Source organism: Dipodomys ordii, unplaced genomic scaffold (assembly GCF_000151885.1).
Source record: "Dipodomys ordii isolate 6190 unplaced genomic scaffold, Dord_2.0 Scaffold32, whole genome shotgun sequence".
Classification (NCBI taxonomy): Eukaryota; Metazoa; Chordata; class Mammalia; order Rodentia; family Heteromyidae; genus Dipodomys; species Dipodomys ordii.
Genome location: NW_012267248.1, coordinates 2113874 through 2133218, shown reverse-complemented (window position 1 = coordinate 2133218; position 19345 = coordinate 2113874). Strand labels below are relative to the sequence as shown.

Genomic DNA, 19345 nt, shown 5'->3' with positions numbered 1-19345 from the left:
ATCTAAAGCAACACTACCAACACATTCAGCTGAAGGACAAACATACTTCTCCCACATCCTCAAGGTTGCTTGGTGTTATCTGAACAGGGAAATAAATCCGAATAAAACATTAAGCTTTCAGAGCTTAATAAAGGGATAGGACCAATTTATAGGACATTGAACATGAAAGCTGCGAAGAGTAGGGTCTGCACTTTTATTGAGTATGAGTTGCTTAATTTCCTAGTGTTACATAGGCACTCCTAATGTAGATAAAAACCTAATGAAAGAGTATGAAAAATACTGGGTAGAATTTTTTTAAAGTGCTAAAGCAAAATGTACATTAGGATCACTAGCCTATGAAGATACATACTTAAAGAAGTGAAAATACAGTCTGATTACAAAAGAAGCCCTTTCAAGTAGTAAGAAAGGTTAGTTCACAGCCTGATTTCATCAATGGAATATGGTAAGCCCTAGTGCTCATACTATTAAAGAAGGGTAATGAAAAGCACACAGAAAAAAGCTCTTATCTCTGGTCCAGATGCTTCTTGGGATCTAGACAGTTCCTTTGTATCAAAAGGGGATGCGAGGGGACTGTTTTAAAAGAAAAGTTTATCTCAGCAACACAGATATATTTTATTTAAGGAAGACCAAATATGTTGCTAAAAATATTCTCCCATGCAGGTAGCCATAGGGTTATGTATACACAGAGTGCCTGGTGAAATTTAATCTTAATATTAGAGACACTTAAGGAAAGTTTTATAAATCTACAGACACAGTGAAATATTTTCTGTAGGGGAGAAATTTAAGGTGGGGAGCTGAAGATATACAAAAGGAAGATAATATACTCCTCTGTCCTCAGCATTACTATATACTTACAGACCATTTGCTGAAAATAACATGTACACTTATTTCTCCCTGAAAATTGAGAAGAACTTGCTAGACCCTACTAAGTACTGCTATGTCAGTTATGATTGGTGATTATGAAAATAAAATCTTATTTCTCAACTGGATTGGGGGGGTGGTTAGGGGTTGAGTGTTCTCCATGCTCAGTGGTATCTCTGTCTCAAGCAACACTGACAACACATTCAGCTGAAGGACAAATATACTTCTCCCACATCCTCAAGGTTGCTTGGTGTTATCCGAATATTTTTCTTTGCTGGCAAGATTCTAAGTGTTGGATGGGTAAAACTTTTAAGCACCAGTCTTTCTTTAATGTTTGGAGTGTTCATGAGCAAACAGCTTATATTTTCTTACAAGTTTCAACTAGTTTGACTGCTAGTGATACTAGTATAATAATGGTAGAAAAGCAGACAATGTTTGTGTGGCCCTGTCCAAGTGTCAGACACTATATTTTCACTCATCTTTTTTATTCCTAATGATAAAACTATGCAGTTGGTTTGCTTTTATCCATTTTGTAGTGAGGAAGCAGGAGTCCAGAGAATTTAAATTTCTTTGCCATAGTTAAGTGAATGGTATAGAGGAGAGCCCAGTCAGCTTGACTTAGAGCCAAAATGACTCTGTCATGCTGCTCCTTGTGTAGTTTGACTCTTTGTCACAATTCATTGTTCACAATGAGCATTATTCAGTCCTATCTGAACCCTGAAAAATGCGAACTTATTTTTAACCAATTAGCAATAGTGGAAAAATGAAATGGTAAAGCATGAGATCTCTCCTTTTTTTCAGGTATTTGTTACAGAAACTAGAACCTTCAAAGATAGGTAGGTAGGTAGGTTGGTAGATAGGTGGGTAGGTAGGTAGATAGATAGATAGATAGATAGATAGATAGATAGATAGATAGATAGATAGAGCCAACTAGAGTCCTCACAGTGGGTCTGTTAACTTGCTAAAGCAATGTCTCCTTATTTAGTTTATAGAAAATATCCTATAACAATTATGCTGCTGATTGGTAAGTATTTTATTTTTCTGAATTCTATGTTTATGGGATTATTAAATTTGTTATCTCATGATTTTCTTCATTATGCTGTCTCAACTGATTTAAAAATTATAGGGTTTTTCAAAAAGCTTATAGACATTGCTTTCATGCAAATCAAATATGGGCCTCAAAGGCTTTATGTGCAAACTAAAATTCAGTGGGAAGCTATTAGGGCAAAAGAAAGTAAAATGATGAAACACTTTGTTCCCTTGCACATTATCGTCTATTTTGGTTAGCTTTCTCATTGCTGGGATCAAAATATTTGATACAATTAACTTTAAATGAGGAAGGATTTATCTTGTCCCACAATTTCAGATCCTCAGTCTGTGGTTTCTTTATCCTATGAACTGGGACAGAACGTCGTGAGAATGTATGGAGGAGGCTGTTCACCTCCTGAAAGCAGAGAGATATAGGAAGATCAGTTCAAAGTATAGTTCCAAGGACACACCCCCAAGTAATCTACTTTCCCACTCCCCAAAGTGTCTGCCCCCTCGCCAAACTGCCCACTATCTGGGTACCAAGTATTCAACAAGTAACCCTCTGGGTGATATTTCATACAAATACCATAAGATGGGCTCATTAGCTAATTTTTAGAAAGTGAAACTTCCAATTCACTTCCTATGTTGAACAGTCATGGATTGTCACAGCTCTGATGAGAATTTTCAGGTATGCTATTTCCTGTGTTCTGATTTCTCTCCATAAGCACATGCACAGCAACCCCAGAGAGATGGGAAGGTTAAGAAGTAATCAACATTATTTGAATAGAAACACTAAGTAGAAAATCCCTGAATTCCCTTTCTTACACTTTTTATTCCATGATACTAATTATATATATATATATATATATGTATATTTCTCATATTAGCAATTAAGACAATGTTTACTGACTGGCATAATTCTTCATAGTCAGCTCTTATTATTCTTGCACTTAGAGTCTGACCCTCCTCCAACAACTGTTTGAAGTAAAAATCAAGTCCTAGCAACACTTATTACAGAGGAGGTAATGTTACTTGCTTTCCCTGGATGAATGAATATCATTTGGACTCATTTATTTTCAGTATGTTCTATATATCTACTTTTCTGTGACAGAAGAGAATAACAGACACCATATCAAGAGAGCCAAGTAAGATTTTTGTGCAAGCAGTCAGAAATGCCTCATTTTATAGACATTTGTCTAATCCCAATTCCTATCTGATGAAAAATTTGAGTCAATGGCCTTTTGAAGATTTTCTTACTTTGCAGTCTTTATGCTAGGATGGCTAAAAGCCAATACTTTCTTTAATGTTACTTTGAACATGAAATTTATATGTTCTGATTCTGCTTTACTTTTTAAATATTACAACATTTGAATTGCAATAGAAGCTAAAGAGCTTTTAGTCCAAGAGTGTGAGCATTGTAAAATAGATGTGTACTTACTGTCATTCTGTGACAGTAAGTATCTATCATTCCTAAGATAAAATACAAATTTTATAGAATAATGAGAAATAAGTCATTTCTTTAATGTTATTAAGACAGTTTTATAAAAAGATGGCATAACTGTGTATTATTTACAAGAGCTTTTTATTCTTATATATATTGAATTTGTTTACTCTTCCTTCACTCGCTTCTTATTATTAGGGTACAGAGGTTTCCCACAGATGTGAAGGCAGAGAAGAAGTACACATATGGCTTGGAAGAGAGGTCACTTACCTGGTGTGGCCAGATAATTTCTTTGTCATTAACTAGCACTAATGGTCCTACCATAAATGTGTGCCAGTGTTCATGGCCTTGGAAAACAAACATGCCAGAGTAGAAGTTCTTATTCCTAAAAGTCTGGAGTTACGGCAAAAGAAATAAAAGATTTAGGCTTATTATGAGCTGACTTTATAAGTGGAGAGAGATCTTACTATTTAAACCACTAAATAGTCATGGTTCTGTTCTTTCTTAAGGAAATGGTGACTGTACATCTATTACATACAAGGCACCACATCATACACTAGTGAAAGAGACAACATAATGACATAAGGAAACTCACAGTTAAGTGAATTGAAACTCACAATGGAGTGTGATAAGAGCAAGCAAACACTCCATTGCTGGCTGAGGAACGCAGAGGAACATGACAGCCCACCCCCAACAAGACATGATAGTTGAAGTACCAAATAATTGAGAAAACAAAATATGGACACAGATGTTCTTCTGCCAATGTTCAGAGGAGGAGAAACCTGTTTTTGTTAATGGGGTCTAGATAGAAGTAATAGATGTAGCTATCACATCTGTGCCAACTATCAGAATTGTCAGGGGTCATGAGGAGAGAGGACATGCTGGGAAGGTAGCAGGTAACAGGTCACATAGGAACCTTCCAGCAGTTTCCAGCCTCTAAAGAAAAGAGGGTTGTGGTTGGATTAGCATTTAGAAATAAAAGTTTTTGAATATTTTTGAAACCACACATTTGGAAGAAATAATAGGGACAAAAGAGTATCTGGTAGTAATGGCTTAAATCCAAGGGGGCTGTGATTGTAAAGGTATAATAAGTAATCAGAAACTGCTGTTGCTAAGAAGTGTTGACTTCTCACTTTGGCCTGCATATATCCAAAGGGTAACTAAAAGCAGGATGAAAGCTTCACATTTCAGCCTGCATTTTACATCTGTCTCCTTTATTCTAAGTATCTCTCTTTGAATCACCTTGGAATCCAGGAAAGGACAAGAAAAGGGTCAGAACTGTACCCTAGATGACAGTGACTTTCTTATTGAGATGAGAGCGTTCTCCTCAAGTAATGACAGCAATAACAACGTCTCCAGAATATTTCAATAATGATAAACAAGTCCATGCTTGGGACTGTTCAACAACTAGGTACACTTTTCTCCCTCTTCCCTAATCAGAGGTGATGAAATTCTGGCTTGTGGGCCACATTAGACTTGCAGAATCATTTGGTACTTGATGGGATATGTAGTGCTTCTCATTAGCTTCCTGCAGCCATTTGTCTGTATTGATAATTTGGTATGGCCCATAATGATGTTATAAATACCCAAGAGGTCCATGGTAGATAAAAAGTTGCTCACTCCATATAAACCTCAAGTTTATGTCCGTCTGTACCTGGAAAATGGACTGAACTATTACTTTTGCCTCTACCCATAGCATACCCACTCTGCACATCTGTCAGAACTGTTTGTTAAGAAATGGCAAAAACTCACACTAAGTTTAAGCAAAGAAAAGATACACAGACATGGTGATAGAGAGAGCTCAAAACAGAAACATGGGTATCTTCAGGCTTTTTCCTTTTTGTCTCATCTCTGTTTTTCTTTCTATCTTGGCCTATCTTTTCCAACTATTTTCTTCTGTGAAGCCAGAACTAAGGTTTTTTATGATATTCTTTCTCATTACTATAGAAGAAAATGGGTTTCTCCCTCAACTCTATTGGATTGAAAAAGACCTGAGGAATGGTCATATCTGGGGTGCCTTCATCAGCAGTCTACTCTCTCAGTTACTATCACTGGAGAGTGACAGGTCAGCTTAGATTAGGTTCTTCATCTTGAATAAATCAAAAACAGTCACATTGGTATTCAGATTGCTTCCAGGCAAAGAAAAATCAAAACACTTGGATAGAATCTTTACATTAGGGAATCACTCCAGTTGCAGTCAGATAGAAGTTGGATTTGGGGAGCAAATTATGTTTGATAAGGGCAGTCACTGGGACTAAGGAGCAGAAGGCAAACGCTGGAATAGTTGAAGAGACTCATAGGCCAAAAGGTAAAGAGGAGCCATTCATCAAGAGTGACTTCCAAGAAAGTCCTATCAGCCTGGGGTAAGAAGAAAGGCAAGAGAGAACTATAGGTTATATACCCTGAGGTGATCAAGACATAAATAGTGACTAAGCAGCAAGAGTATAAGTTTGAGATACTCTCCCTCAGCATTTTGAGGTCATAGCATGGAAACCACTGGGGCAATACTGAAGTGAAGCTTCATGAAATGTGTGAAATCTGCAAAGAAAGCCAAGGAGTTAAATTCATAGGCCACAAAGTGGTCCAGGTGATATATTCTAGTGTGACAAGGAAAGAGTTAAAGGCTGGGATTCTGAGCAGTCACACTGATATGTGCTTGGTAAACAGGTAGGGTAGATCCAGTCATGGTGGCAGTGGTGATAGCTGGTATAGTAGAGTACAATTTAGTTTTTAGATTTGAGGAGGAAATAGAACCCCTGTAATACATGACCCGTACACATATTTTACCTTATCCTCTCCCCACGACCTGGGTTGAATGTCCCCAGAGCTCATCTCATCTCTTATCTCCTTTGTTACCTCCTCCTTGAAGGCCTGATCTACAATGTATAGCTCATTTGAATAATTTCTCTCATATCATTAGATCTTTCTCTTCACCATTCAGTGATACTGTTTTTATTCACTCTTGACAGACCTCCTCTCAGCCTCACATTATTCTCCACCTTGTAGCAAAATGCCATCAGAAGAGTGTCTAAGCTCTTTGTTTCTGAGGTCCTCTATTATCTTTCTTTGTTTTTTTCTGTCCCCTCCCCTCACCATACTGTGGATAGAATGCCAGGCTTTGAACAAGATGCATGTTAGACAGGTTCTGTACTACTGAGCCATACACATTCTCCATTCTCTCTTGAACCCCCATCTCCCATGGGCTTCTACCTACATTCATTGAAGAAAGTCTTATCTTCAGGCTGCTGTATCTGTAGTCATGTTTCTGTCCTCATCTGGTAGTCTCCATGGATACAAAATTTGTAGCCTATTACCTATGTCTAATTGTTCCTTTTCAGTATCTTTGCTACCTTTTCTTCAGCTGTCTAGACTCTAAACTGGGAAATATTGGTAGGTTTGGTTAGTGAACTGTTTTGTTTCCTTGCTCACTTTACTCTTGGTGGCCCTTGCTAAGTCTTCTGACTTGACATTATGGATGTGTCCAAGTATGTGTTGTCCTTGGCCTTCATTTTCCTTAGTAGGCCAGGCTGAGAGTTATTCCTGTTGCAGATCAAGAACTCACCCTTGTCCCATCAGGATTTAAATATTTCATGTTCATTAGTTCCCTGATAGTTATTGTATTGAATGAATAGAAGGACTTGTAACAGCATATCTTGTAGGTGAGGTTAGATTTTATATGTAAATTTGATAATGAGGAATTTGTCTGTTAGGATTTTTATATTTGTTAAAGACAGTAGTTCTCAACAGGGCAGTGTTTTCTCCTCAGGGGGAAGTAGCATTGTCTTTAGACATTACTGGTTATAATAACAGAGGGTCTGGTATCTCATGAGTAAAAGCGAGGGTTGCACAGAATAAACCCCCAAAAAAGAAAATATTCAGTCCCCCAATGTCCACAGTGTTACAATTGAGAAACTTAAACAAGGATTTGTGTATTTAAATTACCTATCAGTGGAAAATGTTTTCAACATTTGATGAAAATAGCAAAGTACTTTGAACATCTCTGTTTAAGCACATTTATAATAAATACTTGCCCAAAGTTAGTAGCTATCCCCCTACAAGTATATATTGTGAATTGTCCTCTTTCAAGCCTGGGATTCCTTCAAACATGCCCAGTAGATTTTGAGTACCTGCAGTTAAATAGTGTTGCTTTTGGCAGGGCTTGATGAGCAAATGAGGTATGATCTCTCTGATCTCAGTAGTCTGCTCAGTCAGCCATGACCTTCTCAGTGTCTCCTCTTTCTACACCCTGTCTGCACTGAGCCATGGCCCAGGCAGTTCTCAGTGGGGTGGCCAGAGATTACCACAGGGGAGAAATGTAGGGGCCTCATAGCGGAGGTTCATGTGGGGTTCAGGATAAATTGGAATGATTTTTGTTTTGCAGTGAATATTATCCAAACTGTATTTGTACTTAATCTAACAGAAAGAAAGAGAGAAAGAAAGAAAGAAAGAAAGAAAGAAAGAAAGAAAGAAAGAAAGAAAGAAAGAAAGAAAGAAAGAGAGAAAGAAAGAAAGAGAGGATGGAGAGGGAGGGAGGGAGGGAAAGAGAGAAATCATTAAATTGAAAACTTTTGGATCAAGTAGTAGGCAATGGACTAGAATTTTTGTTAGAGAACTTGTTGTTACTTTAAATACTATTGGCATACTGATGAACTTTACATTCCTATACATACCATGGAAATTGCCCCATGCTCAGACTTATGTTGTTTCTAAGGTTCAGACAGTCCAGTTTAGGGCTAAGAGTAATGTTTGAAGTGCAAGTGAGTTTGTTTAGGGTGAAGGAAAACATAAGCAATTGTGGGTTTCTTTCCCTACTTCCCCTGGATCAGCATAGAATACCTTTGTTACATTTTGTTTTAAAAAAAATCAAAAACAAAAAACAGCACATAGACACACAAAACCCTGTGGAAGCAGTATATTGTGAAAAATACTGTGATTTAAAACAGCTGATCAAATTCTTTACCATTAGGCATGGCTTAATTTAACTTCAAACATTTTCATATCTGAAAGGTAATTTTTATTTCTGGCTTAATGTTGGTTGTTTGAGGCATTTGTTTTATAAATTTTGTCATGTTATTTTATTTTTAGCTTTTGTGTTGGAAGATTGGTATGTAAAAGATTATTATTTTGTTATGCCTGATAATATTACAGTAGAAAGTATGAATCAACAAGGCCCTATGTATGTGTGTGTGTGTATGTGTGTGTGTGTATATATATATATATATATATATATATATATATATGCTTATACACATTGATGTCAGGATTGTAGATATCAGAACAAAGACAGGAAATTAGGAACTTGGCTGTTGCCCTGTATCTGAATCACATCCTGGTATGTCAGTGCTTACTGGGTCTCGTAGCTCTCTTCATCTATATTCACAGGAAGCAAGGCCCAGTGTCAAGGATAGAACTACGAAGTCAAGATGATGTTCTGGCTCAAAATTCATAAAGAAGAAAGTTAAATTGCTAGGGATGGGGGGGCATGTTTTATTACATTGTGTTTGCAGAGAAATAGTATGAAATACAAAAAGTGAAATAAATTTTAGGTTTATAATAGTTTTTATATGCATTGTACACATACTTGTTAAATTATATTTATATGCATATTCTACAGAAAATGAAACATAAAAATCTTTTTCTGAACTTCAAAAGTGAAAATAAAAATAAATATATGTCAGGTGTCATGAAAAGGTAGTTTCTTAATTTCTCAACATCTGTCTTTATCTTCCTGATGCCTTAGCTTCATGATGATTCTATACCAGGTAGGAAGTGGGAAGCCTTTGCACTACCAGCTTGATGTCTCATCCCATTTCTTTACTATGATATGCTGTACTCCTAGGCCTCTACAGAATTCTGAAACTGTTTAATGAGTCTATGACAACATAGAACAGCAGAAGTCTGGGCTGGGAAGGTGGCTCAGTGGTAGAGCGCTTGCCTTGCATGCTCGAGGCCCTGGATTCGATTCCTCAGCACCAGATAAGCAAAAAGGAAAAAGACAGAAGTGGTGCTGTGGCTCAAGTGGTAGAGCGCTAGCCTTGAGCTGAAGAGCTGAGGGACAGCGCCCAGGCCCAGAGTTCAGGCCCCATGACTGGACCCTCCCCCCCCCCAAAAAAAAAGAACAGCAGAAGTCTCTTATCTTGGGCTCCAGTAAATGGGCACGATCTCAGGTGTTAATATCAGGTTCCTACAAGAAAGAGCACTGGCCCTGTCAGGGGGAACTATCATTCTCACAAATGACCTCTGACTCCAGCAGATTAAGGTATTGAACACAAACTCTCACTGAAGGCATAAGGAACCAGAAATAACAAATAATGAATTAATTTTTTTAGTACTGGAATTTTCAAATTCACAAAACAAAATCACTGGAGATGTAGATAGTATTATATATTATAGCAGATGCCCGGCAAGCTCTGCTTGTAGTTCTTGATCCAATCCAGCACTCCGGATTGGGGTGCGGAAGAACTCAGAAAAGCATGTCAGAAGAAAGAAACTAAAGAGTACTAAGAAAGAAGATTATAAACAGGAATTCATTGCCACATTTCCAGTGCTAAATCATAGGTAGGCATGTATTATCTGAAGAAAGAGACCCAAGGAGCTATTCAGATTTACTGAAGTAATCTTGGAGAACTAAAACAGAAGAGAACCTTCTTTATCATGTACAAACTGGACAAGGAGCTTTCGTACTCCTTAAGATGATATTTATGTAATAATTTATATTTGATCATATCTCAAATATTCCAATACTTGACTCATGCTTTAGTTGGGTGGTATCCCCAGAAAGATGTGTCCATTTTTTCATTCCAGGAACCTCTGAATATTTCCCTCATGTGAGTAAAAAAGAAGGGTCTTTGAAGATGTAAGAAAGTTAGAGATCTTTACATGAAGAGATCATTATTTAGAATCAGGGTGGCTTCTTAATCTGATGACAATTGTCAGTATAGGACATATAAGAGATCAGGATGAAGATCTGAAGATGGAAAAAGAGGTTAGTGATGAGACACATGCTAAGGAATGCCAGTAGCCATCAAGTACTGAAAGAGTCAAGGAAAGGCTTTCCTGCAGAGATCCCAGCAGGATCTCAGTTACATGAGTTTTCAGGCCTCCAGCCCTCAGGACTGTGAAACAATAAGTTGTCATTTTAAGCTACCTAGTTCGTGATAATTTGTTATTCAGACATAAGAAATTAATACAGTCCTAAAAGGTTAGTTTATATTTATTTTCAAAAAAACACAATATTTTTAAAGGATGGGATCTGTTATAACAATGTCAAATCTACTTTTTCTAGGTATGGAATGACTATGTTTACCTTCAAGAAGCCATCTAGATATATGGCTCAGAGATGTGGTTTATTTAACCTTAACTGGCATGCTCACACCATATAGGACTCATCTTCCTGGTGTTAGCTTCAGGGTTGCTATTTCCTTTCCTGGCTGCTGTGAGATCACACCAGGGTCTGCTGTGGTAAAATCCCACGGCATCACTTTTCTGGGAATTCTAAGGTGAGATAGATTCACAACTACCTGTTCTTCCTGCCATGCTTCAATTCATTGAAGAGTTATGGGACAGGCTTACCAACCCTCATGTAACTGCTCATGCCTTGTGTCAGTCTCCCAGAATTCCTTAACATGTCTTGAAGCAGCTACCTGTCTGGTGATGACAAAGGAGATGTCTTCAGTCTCCAGCATGAAGCAAAATAAAGGCAGCCTTCTCAGGGATCAGGTTTTTGGCCCAAAGAAGGTTGATGGAAATATCAAGGACTCACCTCTTTTGCCATTATAAACACGTTGTTCCACTAGCCTAGTGGAATGGACTAGCAACCACTCCTTCCAAGGACCATAGGCCTGCCATAACCTACAGGTCATTAACTGGGGAAACAAATTTTGACTGTAACTGTACTTGGCTTTGACATGCTAAAATCATTTAGAAGATTTTTTTTTCACATAAAACCTTTATTTCACACTTATTGCAGAATTCTATTTTAAAGGATAGGGTTGCATATTTTTTTTTCTGATTAGCTTTTCTAATCTTTCCCTAACCTTGGACTTACATATAAAAAGAAATGAGAGAGAGGGGGTTAAAAAGAGAAAGAAGAGGGAGAGGGAGAGGTAGAAGGGGAGCAAGGAAAGGCGAGAGAAAGACTTAAGATTGATCACAATAAAGATATCAAAACAGTAAACATCTGTAACTAACAGAAAAACAGAAGTAGAAGTCTTTGAAATATAGTGCTCATTTGGTCCCTACTCCTGATTATAATCTCATTCTATAGGTAAGACAATAAAAAGTTAAAACATCTACTTAAGAAAATAGTCAGAATGAAAATATCCCAATTACAGGAGTGGTGACTAACAATGTGTTAGTCTTAGTTCCACACTAAAGTTTGTTTTCAGTATCTGAGGTAGCCTTTCATTCTTCCTCCCACCCATACTCCTCAAAAAACAGGTCTCTGTGTGTCCTTCCTTACCTTAAGATTCCACTTTGTTTCTTAGAGGCTTAACTTTGGCTTTAAAGTAATAGTAACTGTTTTTATGTAATTTTTGTCTGTTTTATTGTCTTTCTTATGAATATACATTTATGTGGATTATCTCCATATACCATTAACCTTTTCTTATCTTAATGACTTTATATGAAAGAATAACCTGAAAAGATTCAAGAAATGTTCTTTAGTGCTTCCTGTGAGAGTCCACGTGGCTGCTTCTGGCAGTGACTTTATATATTTTTTTGATTCTTTTTATCTTCTTTTTTTTATTGTGAAAATACCATACAGAGGGATTACAATTACATGGGCAAGGTAATGAGTACATTTCTTATCAAGCATTGTTGCTTACTCCTTTGTTTCCCTTTCCCTTGCCTTCCCATCTCCCCTCCCCACCTCGCCTTTTTCCCTCCTTCACCCCCTCTCCCCCTCCCCCAGCCAAAGTTGAAAAGTTCGTTTTTTGACATAATGTCTTGTAGGTCACATTGTTGCAATGGGTCCACCTGTATCCCTATTTAAACAATTGTTTTTTCCCTTCCCCTCCACAAATTATACCAACATCAAATACAGTGAAAACAGGGGTTATACCGTGAGGGACAGACATACAAAGCAACAAAGAAATCATCTTATAAATATGTTAGAAACAATCACAAGAAAGAAAAGTGACTTTATATTTAGATCTGTTCTTAAACTCAAACTTTGAAAATCAGAGAACATATGACTCTGAGACATGCTCATAAAAGAACTAAGAAATTTAAACTTTTCTTCATTACTTAATTGTAATATAATTATAATGTGATAATTATAATAATGGTTAACATTTACTGAGAATTTACTAATCAAGATAACTGCATTTTCTCATTTAAACATCAAACCCACAAGAGCATGATAATAGTCCTTATATCTCTATAGTGATTTATGTTCTGTCACACCATTTTATCTATATTTTATCTATCCTGTAGTTTGGCATAGCAAATATTAACATGCAGGCAGTTGACAATTCAGACTAATCTCAGATCTCTTAAATGATTTGTGTAAAATAAACTATTAACAGAACTGGCCTTTATTTTCTGGGCTAACTTTTCTCAGGCTTCTTCCTAAGCACATCCTCTAGTCATATAAAGGTTCCATTATCCACATGGTTCTAATTTCCAACCACTTAGGTCAACCCATTGAAGGAGAGGCACCTCATACTAGGCTTTCAGAGTTACTCTTGACAGCCACACAGGCTAGTCAGAAATGAGCAGGGCTGGATCAAGTTTAGGTACCTGACCTACCTGAGGAGGTGCTCAACCTCTAGGATTTCTCTATCTTCACCTGTATACCTGCAATAAGTAAAAATGACTTCTAAAGTCTTAGCCCTTGTGTTCTCTGATTTTATGTAATCTTCTTAAAATGGCAGCCTTCTGCTAAGGATGAAAATGAGGAGAGCTTAAAAAAATTCATTTTGGCCTATCCTTGAAAGTAACTAGCAAAACATTAAAATATAATGTGTTTTTGTGCCTTTTTTTGCCATACAGGGGTTTGAACTCAGGACCTAGAGTTTGTTTGATTTGCTTGTCCTGCCAGCACTCTACTACTTGAACCATGACTTCAGCCCTGCTTTTTGCTATTATTCTCAAGATTAGATCTTGTGAACTGTCCAAGCCAAGCTGGATTTGAACCCAGTCCACCAAATCTCAACCTTCTGTCTGAGTAGCTTGGATTACAGGAATAAACGACCAGTGCCCAGTACAAAATAATGTTTAACATTACTCTATGAATAAAATTAAGAGAACAGATTTATTTTCAGTAACATCAGAATGAATGAAATATGTAAGAACAAACTTAACAAAGTGAGTGCCAATTTTTTTCTCAGAAAATTAGTATGTTTTGCTTTCTTTTTTTGGATTTGAACTCAAAGCCTCATACTTATTTGGAAGATGCTCTACCACTTGAGCTATAACCCCTCCCCTTTGGCTTTATTTATTTTTTAGAAAGAGTCTCATGGTGTTTTGGGGGGTAGGGGCCAACCTGAAGACTGTGACCCTCTTACTTGTGCCTCCTATGTAGCTGGGATTACAGATGTGCACCACAGATGCCTAACTTGTTTACGGAGAAGAGATATCGCTTACTTTGCCTCTACTGAGCTTGAATTTCAGTCCTACCTACACTTACTGTGTAGCTGAGATTATAGACATGTTCCACAAACACCTGACTTTTTTGTTGAGATGGAGTCATAGTAATTTTTTCCCTTGGCTGGCTTGAAACTATAAGCTTTCCAATCTTTACTTCTATAGTAGCTAGGATTATAGGCATGAGCCACCATACCTAGCTACTACAAAACATTTTTGAGGGAAATTTTAGAAGACCTAAATAAGTAGGCAGCGTGTGTTCCTAGAGCAGAAGTCATAAAGTTGTTAGGAGGGAAATATTCTCTCATACAGATGTATAGATTTAATACCATCAAAATCCCACCTCCCCAAAAAAACCCAGTTGTCATTATGGAAAAATCAATAAGCTAGTCCTAAAATTAACATAGATTTTTTTCTTATTTTAAATGATCTTTATGTACTTGTCCTATTGCTTTGTCATTTAGCAAAGCAGCTTATGAATATAGTACATCTTGATCAATGTCAGCCCTTTCAACAAATTTAAGGAATGAAATACTTTTTTTTTTTTTTAGTCGGTCATGGGGCTTGAACTCTGGGCCTGGGCATGGTCCCTCAGCTCTTCAGCTCAAGGCTAGCACCACGTGAGCCACAGAGCCACTTCTGGCTTTTTCTGTTTATGTGGTGCTGAGAAATTGAACCCAGTGTGTCATGCATGTGAAGCAAGTGCTGTACCACTGAATCACGTCCCCAGCCCCATGAAATATTTTCAAAAAGAATAAAGTTAGAAAGGAAGCTTATCCTTCCTAATTTTTAGACTTTTCAATAAAATTACAAAATCAAGTCTCTGATACTGACATAAGGATAGGCATATAGATCAATGAATAAAATGGAAAGAAATAAACAGTTTCATTCATTATTGATTTTTTGCAAAGGTGCCATGACAATTGAATGGAAAAATAACCTTTTAAACAGATATTACCAGAATAGCTGGATATTTGCATGCAAATAAATATACCATAGAAAGCAAATGTAGGCATATCTTGTCAAAATTAAACTTTTGTGTTTCAAAAGGTGCTATTGAGTAAGTGAAAAGGCAGCCTACAGAGTGAAAGGAAGCTTTCTCAAATTAGATATTTGGTAAGAAAAATGGATTCAGAACCCCTACAAATTTTATAATTAAAAGATAAGTTAACCTGTTAAAAAATGGCAGAGGGCCTGAATAGACATTTTCCCTCAAAAGATATATGAACGTCCAATAAGCACATGAAAAGATAGATTCTTGACATCTTAAGTTACTAGAGAAATGAAACAAAACAGAGATCCCTGTGTTGATGAGTGGGTAAACAAAGTTCAGGAGCTCATTTCTGTAGGTAACACTTACATGAAGTAAGTACAATACAGAGAAACTTTTGAATTGAACAAATATCCTATATATTTGGATGGCTGGACATGTTTCTACATGAGTGATCACTTCTTATATTACTAAGAGAAAGTCCCCCCAAATTTCTTTTTGGTTCCCTTTACCTGTGAACTAAGTTGCTTTCCTTTTTTCCATGAGCCCTAAAGTAGCTTTATTAATAGAAATATATGATATTTGTGTTTTAAAAAAATCAGGGTGGTCTTAGATATCTGTCTTCCATTCTGGCATTTCCCTTTACACAACCATTTAGAATTTTCTGTTTAAAAACTGGCATTCTAATAGCTTTTCTTTGGCTAAAAGCCTAGGTTGTAGACTGAAGCAGCAAATTAGGAATGTTAAGACTTCCCCCAAAGAAAAAATGTTTGTTATGAAAGTGGAGCTGATGTGACACTTAGAATTAGAGATTCTTAACTTGTCTAAATGTCAGTTAATGATCTTTTTCTTTTGCTATTTGGTGGGAAGAAAAGATGGTGTTGCAAGGGGGGTGCGGGGGAGGGAATGAAAGAAATGCCCAGAGGCTGGTAATAGGTTTGGTTCAACAAAGTGTTAAATGTCAGATACACTCTGCTAATAATAATCTTTTGTCTCTTTTTAGGAGCTAATTTTGTTACTCGAAAAATTAGTCGGTCAGTAGCTAAGATTTACCTTGGACAACTGGAATGTTTCAGTTTGGGAAATCTGGATGCCAAACGAGACTGGGGCCATGCCAAGGACTATGTAGAGGTAGGAACTGATTCATTCCATTCTTACAAAATGTCTGGATCAGTTGTTTTAAATGCCAGACCTTAGTGCAAAGCATGACTTAGAGATGGTGGCATGTATACTTCTGCTGTTGCACATATTGTTAAATTCATGGTACTTTCAGTTAAGGCTTGATGGCTCAGGAGTACATGTTGATTACATTGAGTGTTTTTAATTGATTAAAAGAAAGGTGTTGCTCAGTGCTTTGAATGATGGATAGGTAGCTGGATGAGAAAGTGTTGCTCTTCCTCACTTTCTCAAGCTTTCATTCTGTCCCATTTGTTTCAGATTCTACCTCCTCCCTACTTAGCACTTGGTCATGAACCTGGAAAACTGTGTTGAATAAAAGTACTAATTCTCAGCACTTTAAAAATTAAAGTCTAGTCTCAATTTATGTAGTTTTAAGACATTTAGATTTGTATTCGTGAATGAAATTCCTCTCAGAGACTTAGGGAACTTTGGTTTTGTACTAAGTCTTATAACACCATAAGCTTCTTACCACTGAATACCAATGAGCTTTGTCTGAAAGAGAGGAGGGGGGAAGGGAGGGAGGAAGAGGGAGGGAGAGGTGTTAATAGTGATACTATCACAGAATAATGGATATAATTTTATCCCCATGATGGATCTATGGCCAAACATGAACAGTCATGGTAGAGACTCTTTTCCCCAGAGTTGCTTGTTCTTATTCACCTGTGTACAGACTTCCAGTGCTCACAGGAATCTTTCTGTACTGAAGAATTTTATCTGGGAAATCTGATCTGCCTTTCTATTCTTTTTTTTTTTGTCGTGGGGCTTGAACTCTGGGCCTGAGCACTGTTCCTCAGCTCTTCAGCTTAAGACTAGCACTCTATCACTTGAGCTACAGCGCCACTTCTAGTTTTCTGGTGGTTTATTGGAGACAAGAATTTCATGGACTTTCCTGCCCGGGCTGCCTTTGAACCAGGATCCTCAGATCTCAGCCTCCTGAGTAGCTAGGATTACAGGTGTGAACCACTGGTGCCAGGCTTGATCTGCCTTTCTTGTATACTTCTGTAATTTAAAAAGTAACTTGAAATTTTGCAAAAAAGAAAGTAGGTGGTTAACTTGCTAACATTAAGATTCATTTTCTTAAGTTACAATTTTATGGGTTTTTTATTTTTACAACTATATATATATATATATATATATATATATTTGAACATGTGACACTGATTTATGTATAGAAATTCTTGTGTGAAATTTTGAGCAGTGCAATATTTCAGTCTTTTAATAGGGTCTTCTAAGTATAATTACAAGGAACATTTGCAGCTGTAGTCCTTAGAAATATATTAAGAATATTACATACTTTTGGAAATTAGGAGAAAGAAAAGAGATGGGAATAGGAAGAGCTAAAATATTATTGTCCAACTGTTGCCTTTCCAACTGAAAAGCAGGAAACAAGTTTTATTAAAAATAAATAAATAAATAAATACAGTACTTTCCTAGTCATATTAATCTCTATGTGCTTAGTGCTACATGGAAAGCTGTATACAAAATCTTTTCTTAATTCAAGAAGGAGATAGACAAATTCTATTCCATTTTAGTGTACTCAGGCAAGAAATAAGCTTGTAGTTAAATGAAGAAGTCCATTTCAAAAGGGAAATTCTGTAGCAATATATTATGCTTATTATTGTTTCTTCTTCATGCTTTTTAAATTTTCATATCTTTAAAATTGACAACATGTGAAGCTTGCAATTGGGAAGGGGAAATGATACTCTAAAAATAGAAAAAGTCCAATAAAAAGGAATGAAACAAATATGTATGTCAAGAGAAAACCTTTTGTTAACTAGTGGCTCTGCAATCAATTTTTACAATTGCTTGACAAAATGTTATTACTGTGATGAAGTGCCTGAAGGCCAAAACATCTGAGATTAAGGTATTCAGCCCTTTTAATAAAAATGTGAAACTGTCACATTCCAGAGACACTCAGTGTTAAGGGGTTCTTCACATCCAAGACTTGATCTGTTTGATAAGACAAGTGAGCTTTGAGTATTAAAGATTCTTTTGGGGTTCTAAAATATAGTACATATTGGTGATATAAGAAGTTTTTTTATAGTTTTTATTCATGTGCTCCCAATAAAATCTAAATTTCATGATTTCTTAAAAGGCAGAATTATTTTTAATATGTTTTTATTGTAAAATAATGTACAGAGGGGTTACAGTTACATGAGTAAGGTAATGAGTACATTTCCTATCGAGCATTGTTGCCTCCTCTTTTGTTTTTCCCCAATCATCCCTCCCCTCCCCACCACCCCAACACCTCCCTCCCTCCCCCCCCCAACAAGTTGTAAAGTGTCTTTTCAACATAGTGTCATGTACATCTCATTGTTACAATGGGTCAACCTGTATCCCTATTTAAGCATTTTGGTATTTCCCTTCCTCTCCCCAAATTAGAAAAGTGTATACAAGATGCAGGATACCCAAATCATATACAATGAAAACAAGGGTTACACCATGGGGGAAGAAAATATAAAAAGAAACAAAAAAACCACATAGTATATTCTAAGTACATTAAAAACAATAATAACAAGAAAAAAAACACTTGTGTCCCTTTCTTGGGATTCATTTCACTTAACATAATCTTATATGGTCATATGTACATAGCTTTTGACCTTTTCTGCTTGTCCTAGACATATACTAGTTATTGCAAATAAGGGAAACCATGGGACCTATGTTTCTTTGGACCTGGATTACTTCACTTAATATAATTTTTTCCTAATCTTTCCATTTCCTAACAAATGGGACAGTGTCATTCTTTCTGATGGAGGCATAAAATTCCACTATATATATGTATGTATGTATGCACCACATTTTCTTGATCCATTCATCTACTGAGGGACATCTGGGTTGGTTCCATATCTTAGCTATGGTAAATAATGCTGCAATAAACATAGCAGTGCTAGTAGCTTTAGTATGGTCTTGTTTATGGTCATTTGGGTAAATGCCCAAAAGTGGGATTGCTGGGTCATAGGGGAGCTCTAGGTAGAGTCCTTTGAGGAACCTCCATACTGCTTTCCAAAGTGGTTGAACAAATTTACATTCCCACCAACAATGCAGTAGGGTTCCCTTTTGGCCACATCCCCTCCAGCATCTGTTGTTATTAGCTTTCTTTTTTTTTTTCCAAGTATTTCATGAGGATTTTATTTTTTTTATTTTATTTGTGAACATACTATACAGAGGGGTTACAATTACATGGGCAGGATAATGCGTACATTTCTTACCAAGCATTGCAGCCTCCTCCTTTTGTTTACCCTTCACATCCCTTCCCA

At 36.7% G+C, this 19345-nt stretch overlaps 1 protein-coding gene across 1 annotated transcript in view; it reads left to right on the top strand.

Annotated features, from left to right (window-relative positions):
• Nucleotides 1-19345, top strand: part of Gmds (GDP-mannose 4,6-dehydratase) — a 472970-nt gene that overhangs the window by 151201 nt on the left and 302424 nt on the right. The window contains exon 7 of the mRNA XM_013016609.1: nucleotides 15913-16040. Within this exon, the coding sequence (XP_012872063.1) occupies nucleotides 15913-16040 (128 nt within the window). The remainder of the gene's footprint in view (nucleotides 1-15912; nucleotides 16041-19345) is intronic.